This window comes from Pseudophryne corroboree, chromosome 2 (genome assembly GCF_028390025.1).
Source record: "Pseudophryne corroboree isolate aPseCor3 chromosome 2, aPseCor3.hap2, whole genome shotgun sequence".
Lineage (NCBI taxonomy): Eukaryota > Metazoa > Chordata > Amphibia > Anura > Myobatrachidae > Pseudophryne > Pseudophryne corroboree.
Genome location: NC_086445.1, coordinates 14,485,866 through 14,511,374, shown reverse-complemented (window position 1 = coordinate 14,511,374; position 25,509 = coordinate 14,485,866). Strand labels below are relative to the sequence as shown.

The following is a 25,509-nucleotide window of genomic DNA, read 5'->3' as shown; positions in this document are numbered from 1 at the left end:
CAATGTACACATGCAACTTGGTGCAGGTTGATGGAACCAGGGACCCATCTTCCTACCCCAAGTTGCAAGTGTGCATTGTGCCTCTGGCTGCGGTGCCACTCAACGCCGTAGTATCAAAATGCACCACATCTGTTGCATTATATAAGTACAGTATGATGGACCTCATTCCGAGTTGTTCGCTCGCTAGCTGCTTTTAGCATCATTGCACACGCTATGTCGCCGCCCTCTGGGAGTGTATCTTAGCTTAGCAGAATAGCGAACGAAAGATTAGCAGTTCTGCTACTAAAAAATTTCATGCAGTTTCAGAGTGGCTCAAGACTTACTCCTAGCTTGCGATGACTGTAGAATGTTTAGTTCCTGGTTTGACGTCACAAACACGCCCTGCGTTCGGCCAGCCACTCCCCTGTTTCCCCAGCCACTCCTACGTTTTTATCAGGCACGCCTGCGTTTTTCAGCACACTCCCTGAAAACGCTGAGTTGACACCCAGAAACACCCACTTCCTGTCAATCACACTACGATCACTCGAGCGACTGAAAAGCATCGCTCGAGCTTGTGTAAAACTGCGTAGTTTTGTGTGAAAGTACTTCACGCGTGCGCGCTGCGTACCATACGCATGCGCAGAACAGCCAATTTTTAGCCTGATCACTATGCTGTGAAAAACAGCAGCGAGCGATCAACTCGGAATGAGGGCCGATATACGGTGCAGTATGATATACAGTGTTTTTTGAGTGGCAGCGCTTTCAGGGGCACAATGCACACATGCAGGTAGGCCTGGCTTCAGGCTCCCCGGCACCATCAACCGGACCTAAGCAGCATGTGTGCATTGTCCACCTGAAAGCGGTGCCACTAAAACGCCTTATATATCATAGTGCACCAGATCTATCGCAGTATATACCAGGGCAGCAGGAATTTTATATACCAACAGATATGGTGCATTCTGATAGTGCAGTGTTGAGTGGCACCGCAGCTAGGGGCACAATGCACACATGCAACTAGGGGCAGGAAGATGGGTCCCCGGTACCATCAACCTGTCCCTAGCAGCATGTGTGCATTGTCCGCATGAAAGCGTTGACACTCACTGTAGTATCAGACTGCACCACATCTATTGGTATGTATAACAAGGGCACCAGTAATTGAGAATCACCCTACATTTGAAAGAGACTTGTCTCCTCCTCTTCCTCCACTTGTCCCCCCTGTGACATCAAGGAGGTCAAAATTGCGGAGGAGACGGTGGATGTGTGGCTGCCTTGGGAAGGGTAGCTGGTTTGAGGAGGAGATTGGAAAGTGGGAAAAGGGTGGGTGGATGGGGGTTGATGAAAATGGGGAGGGTGGCTGGTTTGATGAGGGGTTTGAGGAGGATGGAAAGTGGAGGAAGGGTAGTTGGATTGGGCCTGTGGTTGCGGATAATTGGAATGGTAGCTGGGAAGGGGAGTAGTAGATGTAGAGTAGGTGGGTGGTGGTGAACTGAAGGTCAATGGGAGATGAGGAGCAGGTGCTTGAGGTTCTGACCCATGAACGTTCCACTCTGGTGTCAGTTGCCCTGAGAGTGTTTGGTACAAAACCTGCAACACCAGGCGCTGGCACTCTACTTGCTGCTGCGCAGAAACCTTCCACATAGTTTTGCTCACATATGATGCAAAGTCGTCAAACTCATCCGGTTTACGTAGCAGCTATGAACGGGCCTCCGCTAGTAGAGGGTCTTCTATAAATTTTGTTTTCCGTGGCTTCCTCTTGCCAGTAGGTCGCTGCGGAGAGGTTGGTTCCCCTGGGGAGGTGTTGATGAGGGCAGGGGTACGGCTGAGGTCTTCTTCAGGTGCCTGCGTAAAGAGAAACATATTTAGTGGATAGTCAAACTTTTTTTTTTCTTCTACAGTTCCCTACAAGCGTGGCAGAATGGCAAGCTATTGCAGAGGACTTTGACAGGCACTGAAATTACTCAAACTGTGGTGGTGCAATAGACGGGAAACATGTGCGCATCACCAAACCCACCAACAGCGGGTCTGACTACTTCAATTATAAAGGCTACTTTAGCATTGTTCTCATGGCGGGTGGTCAATGCAAACTATGAGTTTATTTTCCTGGATGTTGGGCAAAATGGTCGTTGCTTGGATGGTGGATCGTTGAAAAATATGCTCTTCTATGATAGGCTCACCACCAACTCCATTCATCTGCCGCCTGTGGAGCAAACAAGGAATAGCCTGGGATTTGTGTTCGTGGCAGATGAGGCCTTCGCACTGCACAAACACATAATGAAGCCCTGCCCGCAAAGAGTCCCGAACCACGATAGGCGCATTTTTAACTACCGTCTTTCTAGGGCCCGCAGGGTTGTTGACAATGCATTTGGCATTCTCAGCAACCGGTTCAGGATCTTCCACAAACCCATTAACATGAGGCAGGACAAAATTGACTGTGTAGTAACAGCATGTTGTATACTACACAACATTCTCTGCTGCCAGCAGGACCGGAAGATCCCAACCAGCCAGTGATGACAGCGATGATTTGCTTGGTGGGACCACCTGCAGCAACTATACGCGGCACTGCAAGGGCAAAAGAGGTCAGGGGAAAATATAATGCCTTCTTCAATGGGGAGGGAGCTGTGGCATGGCAGGAGGAATGTATTAGGTAAAAACCATTTAAAAAGCAACTTACCCCTTCGGTCTCCTCCACGTCCAGACTTCCCTCCTCGAACTCGGCCATCACCACCAGGGACTCCGTAGCTGACCTTTTCTCCAGGAGGAAGTGGAGATCTTTGTAGTACCACAGCTGCGGCACATACACCTTGTCTGCACCGGCCCCTGACCTCTTGGACTCCTCCACCTTGCGATTTTCTTTCGGACCCACTAGAAAAACAAGAAAAAATACAGACAGCGCTAGTAGATTTCTTATTAAAATAATTATTTTATTTTCCTCTATTCATACATTTAATAAAGAGCTCCTTTTCTTACCTCTAAGACTAATTTCATATAGTTTTAAAAAAATGTCTATCTAAAAATATGACACTGTACACATAGACCAATAATAACACATTTAATAAACACCGTTCAATGTACTGCTCTGTGGAGTGATTCCTTTCTGAAATACTCATAACATACAGCTGGATACAATTGACTCACACTGTTTCACTTCAGTGTTACAAGGTCTCCCAACTCTGCTCTGATGTTAAATAAGCTCTGTTAACTCGAGCTGAAAGTTAATACTTAGTTAGTGCATTATAGCAGAACAGCCATTGAGAAAAAAGTGGAATTTAATAATGGTAATCTTTGCTTCCAAATGTTAACTTGACATGCGGAATCTCAATCATTTTTTCTCCCCCTTGGGAGCAACACTGATTTAGTGCACGGCAGCAGTTGATTATTTATTCATTAGCTGGTTTGGCATGCATGCATTTAGTAACTCATCTCAAAGCAGCAAAGTTAATAGAGTATCTCAGCAGATATTTTGAACATGGCCATGTTATAAATACATCTTTACCACGATTCCTCCTGGGTTCCGTTCCGTTATACTCCCGGCTCTGGTGCTCGAATACCTTTTGAAAAAGCCTTATCCGGAGATCGTTTACGTTCTTCCCAGTATTTGAGGCAGATTCGTGGTGTGCTGATCGCGGGTAAGTAGGATAGATGAAGACGCGTTTCTCCGCCTATAAACATCGGCGGCTTCCTCAGTCAGATATTTCAAGTCTGATGCCCTGCTCTCTTTTATCCCCGACATTTCACGTGTGCGCTTGCGTGCACCTCCTGCGCTCCAAGCCTCATTTTCTGTTTATCAGCTGTTCGTGTTCCCGGAGTTATCAGTATACAATTACGTGTATCTCCTTCACTCCGAGTCTCGTTATTAACAGTCATTTAACAGCTGCCAGTAATGTCCGCTGATAGCCACACATTTAGTTTACTTCAACTTATAGGGCTGCATAGGAGCTTAGCAGGTTACAATAGCTATAAATACCATATCGGAGCTATATATTTAGACAATCTGATCACATTAATCAGATACAATATATCACAATTATCTATCCAAAAGCAGAGCAAAATGTAGTTAAAATTGAACAAAAAATAAAAACTAATTCTCTCACTAGGAACATATACTCATATATATATATATATATATATATATAGAGAGAGAGAGAGAGAGAGAGAGAGCTTCTACAGCCTCCTATATTGCACCATATATACCGATATCATACTCCTTATCTGTGTGCAATAATGGACCACTATCCATTGTTTAACCTTATATTAATGCATTTAATCAGGGCAATAGTTATAACAAAAGCATTATCTATATTTTACATATTCTATTATATTATATCAGAGATCTAATATCAGTCCACGAGGCTGCTAGTAGGTGGGCTTGGAGTACTGCACCATGCGGGTATAAGCAGCCTCCCTCTTCTGCTTGTTGCTGTAGTCTGGTGAGGACGTCAGCCACAGACACTCCTCCTCGCGGTACAGGCTGATGAAGCCGGAAAGAAACTTACGGTTCTCATAGGACATCTGCAGAATACAAAAAAAGGAAAATTAAAAAACATGAAAAAAGTTCAACTATTCTGGTTAAATAAAGTTTGTTTTCTAGTTACTGGTGTGAGTTATCTGAAATATGTAGTGAGAATATATTGGTGTGCAGGGTGCAGCAGCATAATGGTGGGATGTGGGTTGCAGTGGCGCAGTATAATGGCATTTAGGGCGCGTCCGCATGGGGCTTGCAGTAGTGCAGCATTTTGGGCAGGGGGCCAGTATAATGGTGGGTGCATCATAGTGGTGGTCAGTGGTGATAAAACAGCATAATAGTCATTGGTGGCCAGTGGGGCAGTATAATGGCGTTTAGGGCGTGGCCGCATGGGGCTTGCAGTAGTGCAGCATTTTGGGCAGGGGGGCCAGTATAATGGTGGGTAGAGCAGCATAATGATGGGCAGTGGTGGTAAAAAGGGGTGGTCTTCTGGTTGCCGAATGTCGGGATCCTGGCGCACAGTATACCCAGGGCCAGATTAACAATGGGGCGGATGGAGCTGTAGCTCCAGGCCCACACTTCAAATAGGCCCACAGCATCTCTGCTGCTTTATGCTGCTGTAGACAGGAAAAAAAAATTTTCCTTCTACTGCAGCATTCTAACATCACGCTGCCCCGCCCCCTCCTACCTACCATCCGCCACCGAGTTTATTTAAATGCTGCCAAAGGAATACAGGTTTTCAATACAATGGCGGCGCAGTGAAAGGCTTTCCAAGCCCTCACTGCACTGCGTTCTTACAGAAACTAGAGATGAGCGCCGGAAATTTTTCGGGTTTTGTGTTTTGGTTTTGGGTTCGGTTCCGCGGCCGTGTTTTGGGTTCGACCGCGTTTTGGCAAAACCTCACCGAATTTTTTTTGTCGGATTCGGGTGTGTTTTGGATTCGGGTGTTTTTTTCAAAAAACACTAAAAAACAGCTTAAATCATAGAATTTGGGGGTCATTTTGATCCCAAAGTATTATTAACCTCAAAAACCATAATTTACACTCATTTTCAGTCTATTCTGAATACCTCATACCTCACAATATTATTTTTAGTCCTAAAATTTGCACCTAGGTCGCTGGATGACTAAGCTAAGCGACCCTAGTGGCCGACACAAACACCGGGCCCATCTAGGAGTGTCACTGCAGTGTCACGCAGGATGGCCCTTCCAAAAAACACTCCCCAAACAGCACATGACGCAAAGAAAAAAAGAGGCGCAATGAGGTAGCTGTGTGAGTAAGATAAGCGACCCTAGTGGCCGACACAAACACCGGGCCCATCTAGGAGTGTCACTGCAGTGTCACGCAGGATGTCCCTTCCAAAAAACCCTCCCCAAACAGCACATGACGCAAAGAAAAAAAGAGGCGCAATGAGGTAGCTGTGTGAGTAAGATAAGCGACCCTAGTGGCCGACACAAACACCGGGCCCATCTAGGAGTGTCACTGCAGTGTCACGCAGGATGTCCCTTCCAAAAAACCCTCCCCAAACAGCACATGACGCAAAGAAAAAAAGAGGCGCAATGAGGTAGCTGTGTGAGTAAGATAAGCGACCCTAGTGGCCGACACAAACACCGGGCCCATCTAGGAGTGTCACTGCAGTGTCACGCAGGATGTCCCTTCCTAAAAACCCTCCCCAAACAGCACATGACGCAAAGAAAAAAAGAGGCGCAATGAGGTAGCTGTGTGAGTAAGCTAAGCGACCCTAGTGGCCGACACAAACACCGGGCCCATCTAGGAGTGGCACTGCAGTGTCACGCAGGATGTCCCTTCCAAAAAACCCTCCCCAAACAGCACATGACGCAAAGAAAAAAAGAGGCGCAATGAGGTAGCTGTGTGAGTAAGATAAGCGACCCTAGTGGCCGACACAAACACCGGGCCCATCTAGGAGTGGCACTGCAGTGTCACGCAGGATGTCCCTTCCAAAAAACCCTCCCCAAACAGCACATGACGCAAAGAAAAATTAAAGAAAAAAGAGGTGCAAGATGGAATTGTCCTTGGGCCCTCCCACCCACCCTTATGTTGTATAAACAGGACATGCACACTTTAACCAACCCATCATTTCAGTGACAGGGTCTGCCACACGACTGTGACTGAAATGACGGGTTGGTTTGGACCCCCACCAAAAAAGAAGCAATTAATCTCTCCTTGCACAAACTGGCTCTACAGAGGCAAGATGTCCACCTCATCATCATCCTCCGATATATCACCGTGTACATCCCCCTCCTCACAGATTATCAATTCGTCCCCACTGGAATCCACCATCTCAGCTCCCTGTGTACTTTGTGGAGGCAATTGCTGCTGGTCAATGTCTCCACGGAGGAATTTATTATAATTCATTTTAATGAACATCATCTTCTCCACATTTTCTGGATGTAACCTCGTACGCCGATTGCTGACAAGGTGAGCGGCGGCACTAAACACTCTTTCGGAGTACACACTTGTGGGAGGGCAACTTAGGTAGAATAAAGCCAGTTTGTGCAAGGGCCTCCAAATTGCCTCTTTTTCCTGCCAGTATAAGTACGGACTGTGTGACGTGCCTACTTGGATGCGGTCACTCATATAATCCTCCACCATTCTTTCAATGGTGAGAGAATCATATGCAGTGACAGTAGACGACATGTCCGTAATCGTTGTCAGGTCCTTCAGTCCGGACCAGATGTCAGCATCAGCAGTCGCTCCAGACTGCCCTGCATCACCGCCAGCGGGTGGGCTCGGAATTCTGAGCCTTTTCCTCGCACCCCCAGTTGCGGGAGAATGTGAAGGAGGAGATGTTGACAGGTCGCGTTCCGCTTGACTTGACAATTTTCTCACCAGCAGGTCTTTCAACCCCAGCAGACTTGTGTCTGCCGGAAAGAGAGATCCAAGGTAGGCTTTAAATCTAGGATCGAGCACGGTGGCCAAAATGTAGTGCTCTGATTTCAACAGATTGACCACCCGTGAATCCTTGTTAAGCGAATTAAGGGCTCCATCCACAAGTCCCACATGCCTAGTGGAATCGCTCCGTGTTAGCTCCTCCTTCAATGTCTCCAGCTTCTTCTGCAAAAGCCTGATGAGGGGAATGACCTGACTCAGGCTGGCAGTGTCTGAACTGACTTCACGTGTGGCAAGTTCAAAGGGCATCAGAACCTTGCACAACGTTGAAATCATTCTCCACTGCACTTGAGACAGGTGCATTCCACCTCCTATATCGTGCTCAATTGTATAGGCTTGAATGGCCTTTTGCTGCTCCTCCAACCTCTGAAGCATATAGAGGGTTGAATTCCACCTCGTTACCACTTCTTGCTTCAGATGATGGCAGGGCAGGTTCAGTAGTTTTTGGTGGTGCTCCAGTCTTCTGTACGTGGTGCCTGTACGCCGAAAGTGTCCCGCAATTCTTCTGGCCACCGACAGCATCTCTTGCACGCCCCTGTCGTTTTTTAAAAAATTCTGCACCACCAAATTCAAGGTATGTGCAAAACATGGGACGTGCTGGAATTTGCCCATATTTAATGCACACACAATATTGCTGGCGTTGTCCGATGCCACAAATCCACAGGAGAGTCCAATTGGGGTAAGCCATTCCGCGATGATCTTCCTCAGTTGCCGTAAGAGGTTTTCAGCTGTGTGCGTATTCTGGAAACCGGTGATACAAAGCGTAGCCTGCCTAGGAAAGAGTTGTCGTTTGCGAGATGCTGCTACTGGTGCCGCCGCTGCTGTTCTTGCGGCGGGAGTCCATACATCTACCCAGTGGGCTGTCACAGTCATATAGTCCTGACCCTGCCCTGCTCCACTTGTCCACATGTCCGTGGTTAAGTGGACATTGGGTACAGCTGCATTTTTTAGGACACTGGTGACTCTTTTTCTGAGGTCTGTGTACATTTTCGGTATCGCCTGCCTAGAGAAATGGAACCTAGATGGTATTTGGTACCGGGGACACAGTACCTCCAACAAGTCTCTAGTTGGCTCTGCAGTAATGATGGATACTGGAACCACGTTTCTCACCACCCAGGATGCCAAGGCCTCAGTTATCCGCTTTGCAGCAGGATGACTGCTGTGATATTTCATCTTCCTCGCAAAGGACTGTTGGACAGTCAATTGCTTACTGGAAGTAGTACAAGTGGTCTTCCGACTTCCCCTCTGGGATGACCATCGACTCCCAGCAGCAACAACAGCAGCGCCAGCAGCAGTAGGCGTTACACGCAAGGATGCATCGGAGGAATCCCAGGCAGGAGAGGACTCGTCAGAATTGCCAGTGACATGGCCTGCAGGACTATTGGCATTCCTGGGGAAGGAGGAAATTGACACTGAGGGAGTTGGTGGTGGGGTGGTTTGCGTGAGCTTGGTTACAAGAGGAAGGGATTTACTGGTCAGTGGACTGCTTCCGCTGTCACCCAAAGTTTTTGAACTTGTCACTGACTTATTATGAATGCGCTGCAGGTGACGTATAAGGGAGGATGTTCCGAGGTGGTTAACGTCCTTACCCCTACTTATTACAGCTTGACAAAGGCAACACACGGCTTGACAAATGTTGTCCGCATTTCTGGTGAAATACTTCCACACCGAAGAGCTGATTTTTTTGGTATTTTCACCAGGCATGTCAACGGCCCTATTCCTCCCACGGACAACAGGTGTCTCCCCGGGTGCCTGACTTAAACAAACCACCTCACCATCAGAATCCTCCTTGTCAATTTCCTCCCCAGCGCCAGCAACACCCATATCCTCCTCATCCTGGTGTACTTCAACACTGACATTTTCAATCTGACTATCAGGAACTGGACTGCGGGTGCTCCTTCCAGCACTTGCAGGGGGCGTGCAAATGGTGGAAGGCGCATGCTCTTCACGTCCAGTGTTGGGAAGGTCAGGCATCGCAACCGACACAATTGGACTCTCCATGTGGATTTGGGATTTCGAAGAACGCACAGTTCTTTGCGGTGCTTTTGCCAGCTTGAGTCTTTTCAGTTTTCTAGCGAGAGGCTGAGTGCTTCCATCCTCCTGTGAAGCTGAACCACTAGCCATGAACATAGGCCAGGGCCTCAGCCGTTCCTTGCCACTCCGTGTGGTAAATGGCATATTGGCAAGTTTACGCTTCTCCTCCGACAATTTTATTTTTGGTTTTGGAGTCTTTTTTTTACTGATATTTGGTGTTTTGGATTTGACATGCTCTGTACTATGCCATTGGGCATCGGCCTTGGCAGACGACGTTGCTGGCATTTCATCGTCTCGGCCATGACTAGTGGCAGCAGCTTCAGCACGAGGTGGAAGTGGATCTTGATCTTTCCCTAATTTTGGAACCTCAACATTTTTGTTCTCCATATTTTAATAGGCACAACTAAAAGGCACCTCAGGTAAACAATGGAGATGGATGGATACTAGTATACAATTATGGATGGACTGCCGAGTGCCGACACAGAGGTAGCTACAGCCGTGGACTACCGTACTGTGTCTGCTGCTAATATAGACTGGATGATTGATAATGAGATGAAATCAATATATATATGTATGTATATATATATAATATCACTAGTACTGCAGCCGGACAGGTAGATAATATATTTATTAGGTATTGGTAATGATGACTGATGACGGACCTGCTGGACACTGTCAGCTCAGCAGCACCGCAGACTGCTACAGTAAGCTACTATACTATAGTAGTATGTACAAAGAAGAAAGAAAAAAAAAACCACGGGTAGGTGGTATACAATATTATATATATATATATATATATTATATACAATTATATATATATTAAACTGGTGGTGATTGATTATTAAACTGGTGGTCAGGTCACGTTGCAACTTGCAACTAGTACTCCGAGTCCTAAGCAGACAATCACAAAATATATTATTATACTGGTGGTCAGTGTGGTCACAACAATGGCAGTGTGGCACTGACTCTGGCAGCAAAAGTGTGCACTGTCCGTTATATGTACTCCTGAGTCCTGCTCTCAGACTCTAACTGCTCCCCACTGTCAGTGTCTCCCCCACAAGTCAGATAATACACTTACAGTCACACTATCTAATCTATAAATATCACTTCAGCAAGTAGTATAGTAGTATACAGTATAGTAGTACTCCTCCTAATAATGCTCCCCAAAATACTGTGTCTCTCTCTTCTCTAAACGGAGAGGACGCCAGCCACGTCCTCTCCCTATGACTCTATAAATATCACTTCAGCAAGTAGTAGAGTAGTATACAGTATAGTAGTACTCCTCCTAATAATGCTCCCCAAAATACTGTGTCTGAGTAGTATACAGTATAGTAGTACTCCTCCTAATAATGCTCCCCAAAATACTGTGTCTCTCTCTTCTCTAAACAGAGAGGACGCCAGCCACGTCCTCTCCCCCTATGACTCTATAATATCACTTCAGCAAGTAGTATAGTAGTATACAGTATAGTAGTACTCCTCCTAATAATGCTCCCCAAAATACTGTGTCTCTCTCTTCTCTAAACGGAGAGGACGCCAGCCACGTCCTCTCCCTATGACTCTATAAATATCACTTCAGCAAGTAGTAGAGTAGTATACAGTATAGTAGTACTCCTCCTAATAATGCTCCCCAAAATAGTATACTGTGTCTCTCTCTTCTCTAAACGGAGAGGACGCCAGCCACGTCCTCTCCCTATGACTCTATAAATATCACTTCAGCAAGTAGTATAGTAGTATACAGTATAGTAGTACTCCTCCTAATAATGCTCCCCAAAATACTGTGTCTCTCTCTTCTCTAAACGGAGAGGACGCCAGCCACGTCCTCTCCCTATGACTCTATAAATATCACTTCAGCAAGTAGTAGAGTAGTATACAGTATAGTAGTACTCCTCCTAATAATGCTCCCCAAAATACTGTGTCTCTCTCTTCTCTAAACGGAGAGGACGCCAGCCACGTCCTCTCCCTATGACTCTATAAATATCACTTCAGCAAGTAGTAGAGTAGTATACAGTATAGTAGTACTCCTCCTAATAATGCTCCCCAAAATACTGTGTCTCTCTCTTCTCTAAACGGAGAGGACGCCAGCCACGTCCTCTCCCTATGACTCTATAAATATCACTTCAGCAAGTAGTAGAGTAGTATACAGTATAGTAGTACTCCTCCTAATAATGCTCCCCAAAATACTGTGTCTCTCTCTTCTCTAAACGGAGAGGACGCCAGCCACGTCCTCTCCCTATGACTCTATAAATATCACTTCAGCAAGTAGTAGAGTAGTATACAGTATAGTAGTACTCCTCCTAATAATGCTCCCCAAAATACTGTGTCTGAGTAGTATACAGTATAGTAGTACTCCTCCTAATAATGCTCCCCAAAATACTGTGTCTCTCTCTTCTCTAAACGGAGAGGACGCCAGCCACGTCCTCTCCCTATGACTCTATAAATATCACTTCAGCAAGTAGTAGAGTAGTATACAGTATAGTAGTACTCCTCCTAATAATGCTCCCCAAAATAGTATACTGTGTCTCTCTCTTCTCTAAACGGAGAGGACGCCAGCCACGTCCTCTCCCTATGACTCTATAATATCACTTCAGCAAGTAGTATAGTAGTATACAGTATAGTAGTACTCCTCCTAATAATGCTCCCCAAAATACTGTGTCTCTCTCTTCTCTAAACGGAGAGGACGCCAGCCACGTCCTCTCCCTATGACTCTATAAATATCACTTCAGCAAGTAGTAGAGTAGTATACAGTATAGTAGTACTCCTCCTAATAATGCTCCCCAAAATAGTATACTGTGTCTCTCTCTTCTCTAAACGGAGAGGACGCCAGCCACGTCCTCTCCCTATGACTCTATAAATATCACTTCAGCAAGTAGTATAGTAGTATACAGTATAGTAGTACTCCTCCTAATAATGCTCCCCAAAATACTGTGTCTCTCTCTTCTCTAAACGGAGAGGACGCCAGCCACGTCCTCTCCCTATGACTCTATAAATATCACTTCAGCAAGTAGTAGAGTAGTATACAGTATAGTAGTACTCCTCCTAATAATGCTCCCCAAAATACTGTGTCTCTCTCTTCTCTAAACGGAGAGGACGCCAGCCACGTCCTCTCCCTATGACTCTATAAATATCACTTCAGCAAGTAGTAGAGTAGTATACAGTATAGTAGTACTCCTCCTAATAATGCTCCCCAAAATACTGTGTCTCTCTCTTCTCTAAACGGAGAGGACGCCAGCCACGTCCTCTCCCTATGACTCTATAAATATCACTTCAGCAAGTAGTAGAGTAGTATACAGTATAGTAGTACTCCTCCTAATAATGCTCCCCAAAATACTGTGTCTCTCTCTTCTCTAAACGGAGAGGACGCCAGCCACGTCCTCTCCCTATGACTCTATAAATATCACTTCAGCAAGTAGTAGAGTAGTATACAGTATAGTAGTACTCCTCCTAATAATGCTCCCCAAAATACTGTGTCTGAGTAGTATACAGTATAGTAGTACTCCTCCTAATAATGCTCCCCAAAATACTGTGTCTCTCTCTTCTCTAAACGGAGAGGACGCCAGCCACGTCCTCTCCCTATGACTCTATAAATATCACTTCAGCAAGTAGTAGAGTAGTATACAGTATAGTAGTACTCCTCCTAATAATGCTCCCCAAAATAGTATACTGTGTCTCTCTCTTCTCTAAACGGAGAGGACGCCAGCCACGTCCTCTCCCTATGACTCTATAAATATCACTTCAGCAAGTAGTATAGTAGTATACAGTATAGTAGTACTCCTCCTAATAATGCTCCCCAAAATACTGTGTCTCTCTCTTCTCTAAACGGAGAGGACGCCAGCCACGTCCTCTCCCTATGACTCTATAAATATCACTTAAGCAAGTAGTAGAGTAGTATACAGTATAGTAGTACTCCTCCTAATAATGCTCCCCAAAATACTGTGTCTCTCTCTTCTCTAAACGGAGAGGACGCCAGCCACGTCCTCTCCCTATGACTCTATAAATATCACTTCAGCAAGTAGTAGAGTAGTATACAGTATAGTAGTACTCCTCCTAATAATGCTCCCCAAAATACTGTGTCTCTCTCTTCTCTAAACGGAGAGGACGCCAGCCACGTCCTCTCCCTATGACTCTATAAATATCACTTCAGCAAGTAGTATAGTAGTATACAGTATAGTAGTACTCCTCCTAATAATGCTCCCCAAAATACTGTGTCTCTCTCTTCTCTAAACGGAGAGGACGCCAGCCACGTCCTCTCCCGATGACTCTCAATGCACGTGTGAAAATGGCGGTGACGCGCGGCTCCTTATATAGAATCCGAGTCTCGCGAGAATCTGACAGCGGGATGATGACGTTCGGGCGTGCTCGGGTTAACCGAGCAAGGCGGGAGGATCCGAGCCTGCTCGGACCCGTGGAAAAAAGCTGAAGTTCGGGCGGGTTCGGATTCAGAGGAACCGAACCCGCTCATCCCTAACAGAAACCCGGCGCCTCCTCCACGCCGCCAACGTCACGACGTGTGACGTCACAAAGGCACCGACCTGCCGCCGCACCCAGTCTCCAGTCCAGCTACGCAGCGCACAGGCAGAGCGCTCACACTGTGACTGGCCATGACTGCCTGACTGGAAGCCCCGGGCCGTGATGGAAGCCCTGGCTGCCTGCAGTTCTGTGCTGCATTAGTGTCTGTCTGACGCCGTCGATCCTCACGGTGAGATGGCAGACGTTTCATGGGCAGCCTGTAATTTTACTGTACAATGTGTGTATATATATATATATATATATATATATATTTATATATCCTGTGCAGTATATATATATATATATATATATATATATATCCATACAAAGAGCACGGCATTCCAAGGACTCTTATGCAATCGCCTTTATTGGCGGTGTGTTACATCAACATGTTTCAGGGCGTCAGCCCTTTCGTCAGGATACACCAATATCCTGACGAAAGGGCTGACGCCCTGAAACATGTTGATGTAACACACCGCCAATAAAGGCGATTGCATAAGAGTCCTTGGAGTGCCGTGCTTTTTGTATGGATATGTTGATTGTCTTGCACTGGGCACCAGGACCAGTTGTTACTGCAGCAAGGAGTGCCGGCTGAATTGGATCAGTATATATATATATATATATATATATATATATGTATATATAAAAATAACTATGTATATATAGATATAGTGATGAGCGGGTTCGGTTCGTCGGAATCCAAACCCCCCCGAACTTCACCCTTTTTACACGGGTCCGAGGCAGACTCGGATCCTCCCGCCTTGCTCGGCTAACCCGAGCGCGCCCGAACGTCATCATCCCGCGGTCGGATTCTCGCGAGATTCGTATTCTATATAAGAAGCCGCGCGTCGCCACCATTTTTCACTCGTGCATTGGAAATGATAGAGAGAGGACGTGGCTGGCGTCCTCTCAGTTTTATTCAGGTAGCTGCAAATATCTGTGCTCACTGCTTTATTGTGGGGACTGGGGACCAGCAGTATTATATAGGAGGAGTACAGTGCAGAGTTTTGCTGACCAGTGACCACCAGTATAATACGTTCTCTGCCTGAAAAATGCTCCATATCTGTGCTCAGTGTGCTGCATATATCTGTGCTCACACTGCTTTATTGTGGGGACTGGGGACCAGCAGTATTATATAGGAGGAGTACATTGCAGAGTTTTGCTGACCAGTGACCACCAGTATTATACGTTCTCTGCCTGAAAAACGCTCCATATCTGTGCTCAGTGTGCTGCATATATCTGTGCTCACACTGCTTTATTGTGGGGACTGGGGACCAGCAGTATTATATAGGAGGAGTACATTGCAGAGTTTTGCTGACCAGTGACCACCAGTATTATACGTTCTCTGCCTGAAAAACGCTCCATATCTGTGCTCAGTGTGCTGCATATATCTGTGCTCACACTGCTTTATTGTGGGGACTGGGGACCAGCAGTATTATATAGGAGGAGTACATTGCAGAGTTTTGCTGACCAGTGACCACCAGTATTATACGTTCTCTGCCTGAAAAACGCTCCATATCTGTGCTCAGTGTGCTGTATATATCTGTGCTCACACTGCTTTATTGTGGGGACTGGGGACCACCAGTATTATATAGGAGGAGTACAGTGCAGAGTTTTGCTGACCAGTGACCACCAGTATAATACGTTCTCTGCCTGAAAAATGCTCCATATCTGTGCTCAGTGTGCTGCATATATCTGTGCTCACACTGCTTTATTGTGGGGACTGGGGACCACCAGTATTATATAGGAGGAGTACATTGCAGAGTTTTGCTGACCAGTGACCACCAGTATTATACGTTCTCTGCCTGAAAAACGCTCCATATCTGTGCTCAGTGTGCTGCATATATCTGTGCTCACACTACTTTATTGTGGGGACTGGGGACCACCAGTATTATATAGGAGGAGTACAGTGCAGAGTTTTGCTGACCAGTGACCACCAGTATTATACGTTCTCTGCCTGAAAAACGCTCCATATCTGTGCTCAGTGTGCTGCATATATCTGTGCTCACACTGCTTTATTGTGAGGACTGGGGACCACCAGTATTATATAGGATGAGTACAGTGCAGAGTTTTGCTGACCAGTGACCACCAGTATTATACGTTCTTTGCCTGAAAAACGCTCCATATCTGTGCTCAGTGTGCTGCATATATCTGTGCTCACACTGCTTTATTGTGGGGACTGGGGACCACCAGTATTATATAGGAGGAGTACAGTGCAGAGTTTTGCTGACCAGTGACCACCAGTATTATACGTTCTGTGCCTGAAAAACGCTCCATATCTGTGCTCAGTGTGCTGCATATATCTGTGCTCACACTGCTTTATTGTGGGGACTGGGGACCACCAGTATTATATAGGAGGAGTACAGTGCAGAGTTTTGCTGACCAGTGACCACCAGTATTATACGTTCTGTGCCTGAAAAACGCTCCATATCTGTGCTCAGTGTGCTGTATATATCTGTGCTCACACTGCTTTATTGTGGGGACTGGGGACCACCAGTATTATATAGGAGGAGTACAGTGCAGAGTTTTGCTGACCAGTGACCACCAGTATAATACGTTCTCTGCCTGAAAAATGCTCCATATCTGTGCTCAGTGTGCTGCATATATCTGTGCTCACACTGCTTTATTGTGGGGACTGGGGACCACCAGTATTATATAGGAGGAGTACATTGCAGAGTTTTGCTGACCAGTGACCACCAGTATTATACGTTCTCTGCCTGAAAAACGCTCCATATCTGTGCTCAGTGTGCTGCATATATCTGTGCTCACACTACTTTATTGTGGGGACTGGGGACCACCAGTATTATATAGGAGGAGTACAGTGCAGAGTTTTGCTGACCAGTGACCACCAGTATTATACGTTCTCTGCCTGAAAAACGCTCCATATCTGTGCTCAGTGTGCTGCATATATCTGTGCTCACACTGCTTTATTGTGAGGACTGGGGACCACCAGTATTATATAGGATGAGTACAGTGCAGAGTTTTGCTGACCAGTGACCACCAGTATTATACGTTCTTTGCCTGAAAAACGCTCCATATCTGTGCTCAGTGTGCTGCATATATCTGTGCTCACACTGCTTTATTGTGGGGACTGGGGACCACCAGTATTATATAGGAGGAGTACAGTGCAGAGTTTTGCTGACCAGTGACCACCAGTATTATACGTTCTCTGCCTGAAAAACGCTCCATATCTGTGCTGCATTGTAGTATATAGTAGGAGTACAGTGCATAATTTTGCTGACCACCAGTATATAATATATAGCAGTACGGTACAGAAGGCCACTGCTCTACCTACCTCTGTGTCGTCAATTATACTATCCATCCATACCTGTGGTGCATTTCAGTTTTGCACAGTTTGCTGACCACCAGTATATAATATATAGCAGTACGGTACAGTAGGCCACTGCTCTACCTACCTCTGTGTCGTCAAGTATACTATCCATCCATACCTGTGGTGCATTTCAGTTTTGCACAGTTTGCTGACCACCAGTATATAATATATAGCAGTACGGTACAGTAGGCCACTGCTCTACCTACCTCTGTGTCGTCAAGTATACTATCCATCCATACCTGTGGTGCATTTCAGTTTTGCACAGTTTGCTGACCACCAGTATATAATATATAGCAGTACGGTACAGTAAGCCACTGCTCTACCTACCTCTGTGTCGTCAAGTATACTATCCATCCATACCTGTGGTGCATTTCAGTTTTGCACAGTTTGCTGACCACCAGTATATAATAAATAGCAGTACGGTACAGAAGGCCACTGCTCTACCTACCTCTGTGTCGTCAAGTATACTATCCATCCATACCTGTGGTGCATTTCAGTTGTGCGCAGTATATATAGTAGTAGGCCATTGCTATTGATACTGGCATATAATTCCACACATTAAAAAATGGAGAACAAAAATGTGGAGGGTAAAATAGGGAAAGATCAAGATCCACTTCCACCTCGTGCTGAAGCTGCTGCCACTAGTCATGGCCGAGACGATGAAATGCCATCAACGTCGTCTGCCAATGTCGATGCCCAATGTCATAGTAGAGAGCATGTAAAATCCAAAAAAATAAAGCTCAGTAAAATGACCCAAAAATCTAAATCAAAATCGTCTGAGGAGAAGCATAAACTTGCCAATGTGCCATTTACGACACGGAGTGGCAAGGAACGGCTGAGGCCCTGGCCTATGTTCAAGGCTAGTGGTTCAGCTTCAACTGAGGAAGGAAGCACTCATCCTCCTGCTAGAAAACTTAAAAGAGTTAAGATGGCAAAAGCACAGCAAAGAACTGTGCGTTCTTCTAAATCACAAATCCCCAAGGAGAGTCCAATTGTGTCAGTTGCGATGCCTGACCTTCCCAACACTGGACGGGAAGAGGTTTCGCCTTCCACCGTTTGCACGCCCCCTGCAAGTGCTGGAAGGAGCACCCGCAGTCCAGTTCCTGATAGTCAAATTGAAGATGTCACTGTTGAAGTACACCAGGATGAGGATATAGGTGTTGCTGGCGCTGAGGAGGAAATTGACAAGGAGGATTCTGATGGTGAGGTGGTTTGTTTAAGTCAGGCACCCGGGGAGACACCTGTTGTCCGTGGGACGAATATGGCCATTGACATGCCTGGTCAAAATACCAAAAAAATCACCTCTTCGGTGTGGAATTATTTCAACAGAAATGCGGACAACTGGTGTCAAGCCATGTGTTGCCTTTGTCAAGCTGTAATAAGTAGGGGTAAGGACGTTAACCACCTAGGAACATCTTCCCTTATACGTCACCTGGACCGCATTCATCAGAAGTCAGTGACAAGTTCAAAAACTTTGGATGACAGCGGAAGCAGTCCACTGACCACTAAATCCCTTCCTCTTGTAACCAAGCTCCTGCAAACCACACCACCAACTCCCTCAGTGTCAATTTCCTCCTTATACAGGAAAGCCAATAGTCCTGCAGGCCATGTCACTGGCAAGTCTGACGAGTCCTCTCCTGCCTGGGATTCCGCCGATGCATCCTTGAGTGTAACGCCTACTGCTGCTGGCGCTGCTGTTGTTGCAGCTGGGAGTCGATCGTCATCCCTGAGGGGAAGTCGGAAGACCACTTGTACTACTTCCAGTAAGCAATTGACTGTCCAACAGTCCTTTGCGAGGAAGATGAAATATCACAGCAGTCATCCTGCTGCAAAGCGGATAACTCAGGCCTTGGCAGCCTGGGTGGTGAGAAACGTGTTTCCGGTATCCACCGTTAATTCACAGGCAACTAGAGACTTGATTGAGGTACTGTGTCCCCGGTACCAAATACCATCTAGGTTCCATTTCTTTAGGCAGGCGATACCGAAAATGTACACAGACGTCAGAAAAAGAGTCACCAGTGTCCTAAAAAATGCAGTTGTACCTAATGTCCACTTAACCACGGACATGTGGACAAGTGGAGCAGGGCAGACTCAGGACTATATGACTGTGACAGCCCACTGGGTAGATGTATTGCCTCCCGCAGCAAGAACAGCAGCGGCGGCACCAGTAGCAGCATCTCGCAAACGCCAACTCGTTCCTAGGCAGGCTACGCTTTGTATCACCGCTTTCCATAAGAGGCACACAGCTGACAACCTCTTACGGCAACTGAGGAAGATCGCAGAATGGCTTACCCCAATTGGACTCTCCTGGGGATTTGTGACATCGGACAACGCCAGCAATATGGTGCGTGCATTACATCTGGGCAAATTCCAGCACGTCCCATGTTTTGCACATACATTGAATTTGGTGGTGCAGAATTATTTAAAAAACGACAGGGGCGTGCAAGAGATGCTGTTGGTGGCCCGAAGAATTGCGGGCCACTTTCGGCATTCAGGCACCGCGTACAGAAGACTGGAGCACCACCAAACATTCCTGAACCTGCCCTGCCATCATCTGAAGCAAGAGGTGGTAATGAGGTGGAATTCAACCCTCTATATGCTTCAGAGGATGGAGGAGCAGCAAAAGGCCATTCAAGCCTATACATCTGCCCACGATATAGGCAAAGGAGGGGGAATGCACCTGACTCAAGCGCAGTGGAGAATGATTTCAACGTTGTGCAAGGTTCTGCAACCCTTTGAACTTGCCACACGTGAAGTCAGTTCAGACACTGCCAGCCTGAGTCAGGTCATTCCCCTCATCAGGCTTTTGCAGAAGAAGCTGGAGACATTGAAGGAGGAGCTAAAACAGAGCAATTCGCTAGGCATGTGGGACTTGTGGATGGAGCCCTTAATTCGCTTAACCAGGATTCACGGGTGGTCAATCTGTTGAAATCAGAGCACTACATTTTGGCCACCGTGCTCGATCCTAGATTTAAAACCTATGTTGTATCTCTCTTTCTGGCAGACACAAGTCTGCAGAGGTTCAAAGACCTGCTGGTGAGAAAATTGTCAAGTCAAGCGGAACGTGACCCGTCAACATCTCCTCCTTCACATTCTCCCGCAACTGGGGGTGCGAGGAAAAGGCTAAGAATTCCGAGCCCACCCGCTGGCGGTGATGCAGGGCAGTCTGGAGCGAGTGCTGACATCTGGTCCGGACTGAAGGACCTGCCAATGATTACTGACATGTCGTCTACTGTCACTGCATATGATTCTCTCACCATGGAAAGAATGGTGGAGGATTATATGAGTGACCGCATCCAAGTAGGCACGTCAGACAGTCCGTATGTATACTGGCAGGAAAAAGAGGCAATTTGGAGGCCCTTGCACAAACTGGCTTTATTCTACCTAAGTTCCCCTCCCTCCAGTGTGTACTCCGAAAGAGTGTTTAGTGCAGCCGCTCACCTTGTCAGCAATCGGCGTACGAGGTTACTTCCAGAAAATGTGGAGAAGATGATGTTCATCAAAATGAATTATAATCAATTCCTCCGTAGAGACATTCACCAGCAGCAATTGCCTCCAGAAAGTACACGGGGACCTGAGATGGTGGATTCCAGTGGGGACGATTTAATAATCTGTGAGGAGGGGGATGTACACAGTGAAAGTGGTGAGGAATCGGAGCATGATGATGAGGTGGACATCTTGCCTCTGTAGAGCCAGTTTGTGCAAGGAGAGATTGATTGCTTCTTTTTTGGTGGGGGCCCAAACCAACCAGTCATTTCAGTCACAGTCGTGTGGCAGACCCTGTCGCTGAAATGATGGGTTCGTTAAAGTGTGCATGTCCTGTTTATACAAGATAAGGGTGGGTGGGAGGGCCCAAGGACTATTCCATCTTGCACCTCTTTTTTCTTTAATTTTTCTTTGCATCATGTGCTGTTTGGGGACAATTTTTTTGAAGTGCCATCCTGCCTGACACTGCAGTGCCACTCCTAGATGGGCCAGGTGTTTGTGTCGGCCACTTGTGTCGCTTAGCTTAGCCATCCAGCGACCTTGGTGCGCCTCTTTTTTTCTTTGCATCATGTGCTGTTTGGGGACAATTTTTTTGAAGTGCCATCCTGCCTGACACTGCAGTGCCACTCCTAGATGGGCCAGGTGTTTGTGTCGGCCACTTGTGTCGCTTAGCTTAGCCATCCAGCGACCTTGGTGCGCCTCTTTTTTTCTTTGCATCATGTGCTGTTTGGGGACAATTTTTTTGAAGTGCCATCCTGCCTGACACTGCAGTGCCACTCCTAGATGGGCCAGGTGTTTGTGTCGGCCACTTGTGTCGCTTAGCTTAGTCACACAGCGACCTTGGTGCGCCTCTTTTTTTCTTTGCATCATGTGCTGTTTGGGGACAATTTTTTTGAAGTGCCATCCTGCCTGACACTGCAGTGCCACTCCTAGATGGGCCAGGTGTTTGTGTCGGCCACTTGTGTCGCTTAGCTTAGTCACACAGCGACCTTGGTGCGCCTCTTTTTTTCTTTGCATCATGTGCTGTTTGGGGACAATTTTTTTGAAGTGCCATCCTGCCTGACACTGCAGTGCCACTCCTAGATGGGCCAGGTGTTTGTGTCGGCCACTTGTGTCGCTTAGCTTAGTCACACAGCGACCTTGGTGTGCCTCTTTTTTTCTTTGCATCATGTGCTGTTTGGGGACAATTTTTTTGAAGTGCCATCCTGCCTGACAATGCAGTGCCACTCCTAGATGGGCCAGGTGTTTGTGTCGGCCACTTGTGTCGCTTAGCTTAGTCACACAGCGACCTTGGTGCGCCTCTTTTTTTCTTTGCATCATGTGCTGTTTGGGGACAATTTTTTTGAAGTGCCATCCTGCCTGACACTGCAGTGCCACTCCTAGATGGGCCAGGTGTTTGTGTCGGCCACTTGTGTCACTTAGCTTAGCCATCCAGCGACCTCGGTGCAAATTGTAGGACTAAAAATAATATTGTGAGGTGTGAGGTGTTCAGAATAGACTGGAAATGAGTGGAAATTATGGTAATTGAGGTTAATAATACTATGGGATCAAAATGACCCCCAAATTCTATGATTTAAGCTGTTTTTTAGTTTTTTTTGAAAAAAACACCCGAATCCAAAACACATCCGAATCCGACAAAAAAATTTCAGGGAGGTTTTGCCAAAACGCGTCCGAATCCAAAACACGGCCGCGGAACCGAATCCAAAACCAAAACACAAAACCCGAAAAATGTCCGGTGCACATCACTAGCTGCGACTGGAGGAGAGAAAGTTCCGAACGCAATGGAGGAAAGGGTTCTTCACTGTTAGGGCAATCAGGATGTGGAATTCCCTGCCAGGGAAGGTGGTAATGGCGGACTCTGTAATTGGATTTAAAAAAGGAATGGATACATTTCTGAATGAAAAAGCTATCCAAGGTTATAATACTTAAAATATCAACATGGTTAATCCGGGGGTAACATGAGTTATAGTAGCTAACTAGTCATAAAACATTATTCAGCAAGTATGTAGAATCATCACAACTTAAAACAGGATGAACACGATGGGCAATTTGCCTCTATTCAACCTCAATTACTATGTTACTATGTTACAGTGCCACCTAATAAATACAACACGTTATTAGAGTTGAACATATATTACGCACAGTATTAGTTATGAATTCAGTCCACAGGTGTCCATGATGGCACCGCAGCAGGAAAATGTACACAGCGGTGACCACTTTACTGTAACTCGTGGCTTGGGTCCTTGGCGGAAGGAGAGCTTCAAACCTGGTTCATTCTGCTCTATGGTGTTGATACTTTATAGCAGTTGATAAAGCTGATTATTTATCTTATGACATTCACTATATATTGGTAAGAGACTCAGTACGCAATGGGCGTACGGGGTACCGTAATGGTACGCAGACGCTAGGCCGTGGTCAAGATGCACGAGCGGCACGTTCGCTCACGGCTTACGCTGGGTATCGAGCACGCTATAGGCGGCCCGAGTACCGTAATGCTACGCTACTAGCGTAGCGGACGCTGTGCCCACAAGAGGAACACGAGCGGCGCAGATGCTCACAGGATGACACACAGTAAACCTTGTATGCAACACACTGAAAGGCTAAGCTTATACTGTAAACCTTGGTCTTGTAATGTTAACACAATGTAACGCTGATTAACCTCTATTACATAAAAGCTGATTGAGCGATTGAGACGCTCAGAAACCCTCTATACTAGCTAGAGAAACACAGACACTTTGCTTAGGTTCCAACACCTTTACTAACTAGATTTAGCTATGTAAAAAGGGGAAAACAGTTACAGCTTATACACTACAGCACTAACATAAAACACCTAAACAGAATAACTGAAATTATACAATATACAACAGCGTCTTCATCCTAAACAATAACAGAGAGAGAGAGAGAGAGAGAGAATATGGCAAATACAAACAGAGAATAAGTTGGTTACAGAGAACTTACACACGTGGGGAATGATCGCTGCGCAGTCCTGGTACCAGCTCTCTAGTTAGTCAATGATGAAAACCGTTGTGGAGAGTAGACTGAGCTGGCCCTGGCTGGCTGTTCTTTTATACACTACATACAGTACACTACAAAGGGCCCTACAATCTCATTGTTCATTGGACACAGGAATCTGTCTTCACATTATAACAAAAGGTCATAGGTTGATTCGAACAGGTGGGCTGCGACTATTTCAAACTGCTCAGGTGGGAGGGAATCTCAGGATTCCCGCCGCATGGATAATGAACTGCAAATACAGTAAATGCCCATAAACTTCTTATAAACATAACTATTCGCAGGAGCGATTAATCTCATTCAAACCAACACCGGAATGTTACTAATAATATACTCTTCCGTTACATACTAAACACCATTGCTCAAAGCCTGTCTGACCCTTCGTATCATGTAAAGAGGGATCTCTCTGTCCATGAACCAGTTACACTAAACAAACTTACTGATATTATTAAGGGGACCATAACCTATAAAATACACTATTTGGATTAACTATGTAACGATCGAGTCGCCCGCCAGACGCACACAAACTCTACCGTAAATGCACATACCACGCGCCTGAGCGCACGACCATGGAGGCGTCGTCACGCAACTGCGAATATGCACACGCACGGGAGAGGATGTGCAGCGGGCAAGCGCATGGGGTTAGTACAAGGCATCATAGGTCGCTATATTTTTCGACTTTGACACAGTGTTAACATTTTGTTGACTGTTCTTCAAGCCCCCATCTGATTGTGTAATTCCATACACAGGAGGCCAGCTTAACTCGTGCAGTCTACAAATTACTCTAAGCATGCAGATTGCATCATGTAGACTATTGAGAAGAATTCTGGAACATGTAACCTTTAGAAACCTATCTTACGTTTGTGGAACGCTTGATACAAGCTATCATGGATCTGTTTGTTCTTGATGCTGTAAGTGATGGGGTTCAGCAAGGGGCAAACAAACATTAAAGTATTGGTCACAACAGTTGTAAATAGCGGATTCATCGGAATGTATCTGTTTGATACACTTGATGCCAGGTTAGAAAGATAGAAAAAGAAAACAGCTAAGAGATGAGAGGCGCATGTGTTAAATAATCTTTTCTGCTCCATTTCTGAGGTAACATCAAGCACACCTCTAATTATGAGGATGTAAGATAGTATAATAATGGCCAAATCCAAAGCAAAGCTGCAGATGATGACTGCGAGGCCATACATGATGTTGAAGGTATTGGTTTCATCACAGGCCAACTTCATAAGGTCTTGGTGTAAGCAGAAAGAATAGGACAGATGATTACCTTTGCAGTATGGCAGAAACAGGAGGCTAGTCACTAAGGGAGCATGCATCACAGTTCCCCGGAGGACAGAGAACAAGCCAACCTTGGTTATAACAGAATTGCTAAGAATGGATGTGTATCTTAGAGGCTGGCAGATGGCTACATATCGGTCAAAGGCCATAGCTACCAATACTGAGGACTCAATTATGACCTGGATGTGGAGAGCGAACATCTGTAAGAGACAAGCTTCAGATCTAATGCTCTGGCAGTGTAAGAGGAAAATACCTAGCATCGTTGGACATGTAGAAAGCAAGAAGAGGATGTCTGTGATGGCCAGCATGGAGAGGAATAGGTACATTGGCTGGTGGAGTTTGTAGTCTCTAATAATCACATGAAGAAGTAGCCCATTCGCAGCAAATGATATGATTAACATAAAGCAGAATGGAATGGAGATCCAGCCATAGATGGCTTCCAGACCAGGGAAGCCCAACAAGATGAATGTTGCTGGAATATGGCTGCTGTTCAGTGGCAACAT

At 46.1% G+C, this 25,509-nt stretch overlaps 1 protein-coding gene across 1 annotated transcript; it reads right to left on the bottom strand.

Moving 5' to 3' along the window:
• Positions 1-1,671: 1,671 nt before the first annotated feature.
• LOC134988967 (olfactory receptor 51G2-like) lies at positions 1,672-25,509 on the bottom strand. Its single transcript, XM_063950582.1, has 6 exons — positions 24,579-25,509; positions 22,797-22,804; positions 4,360-4,488; positions 2,947-2,986; positions 2,651-2,841; positions 1,672-1,818 (listed from the first exon to the last, which is right to left on the bottom strand). Exons 1-6 carry the CDS (start codon positions 25,507-25,509, stop codon positions 1,672-1,674), a joined length of 1,446 nt encoding a protein of 481 aa, XP_063806652.1.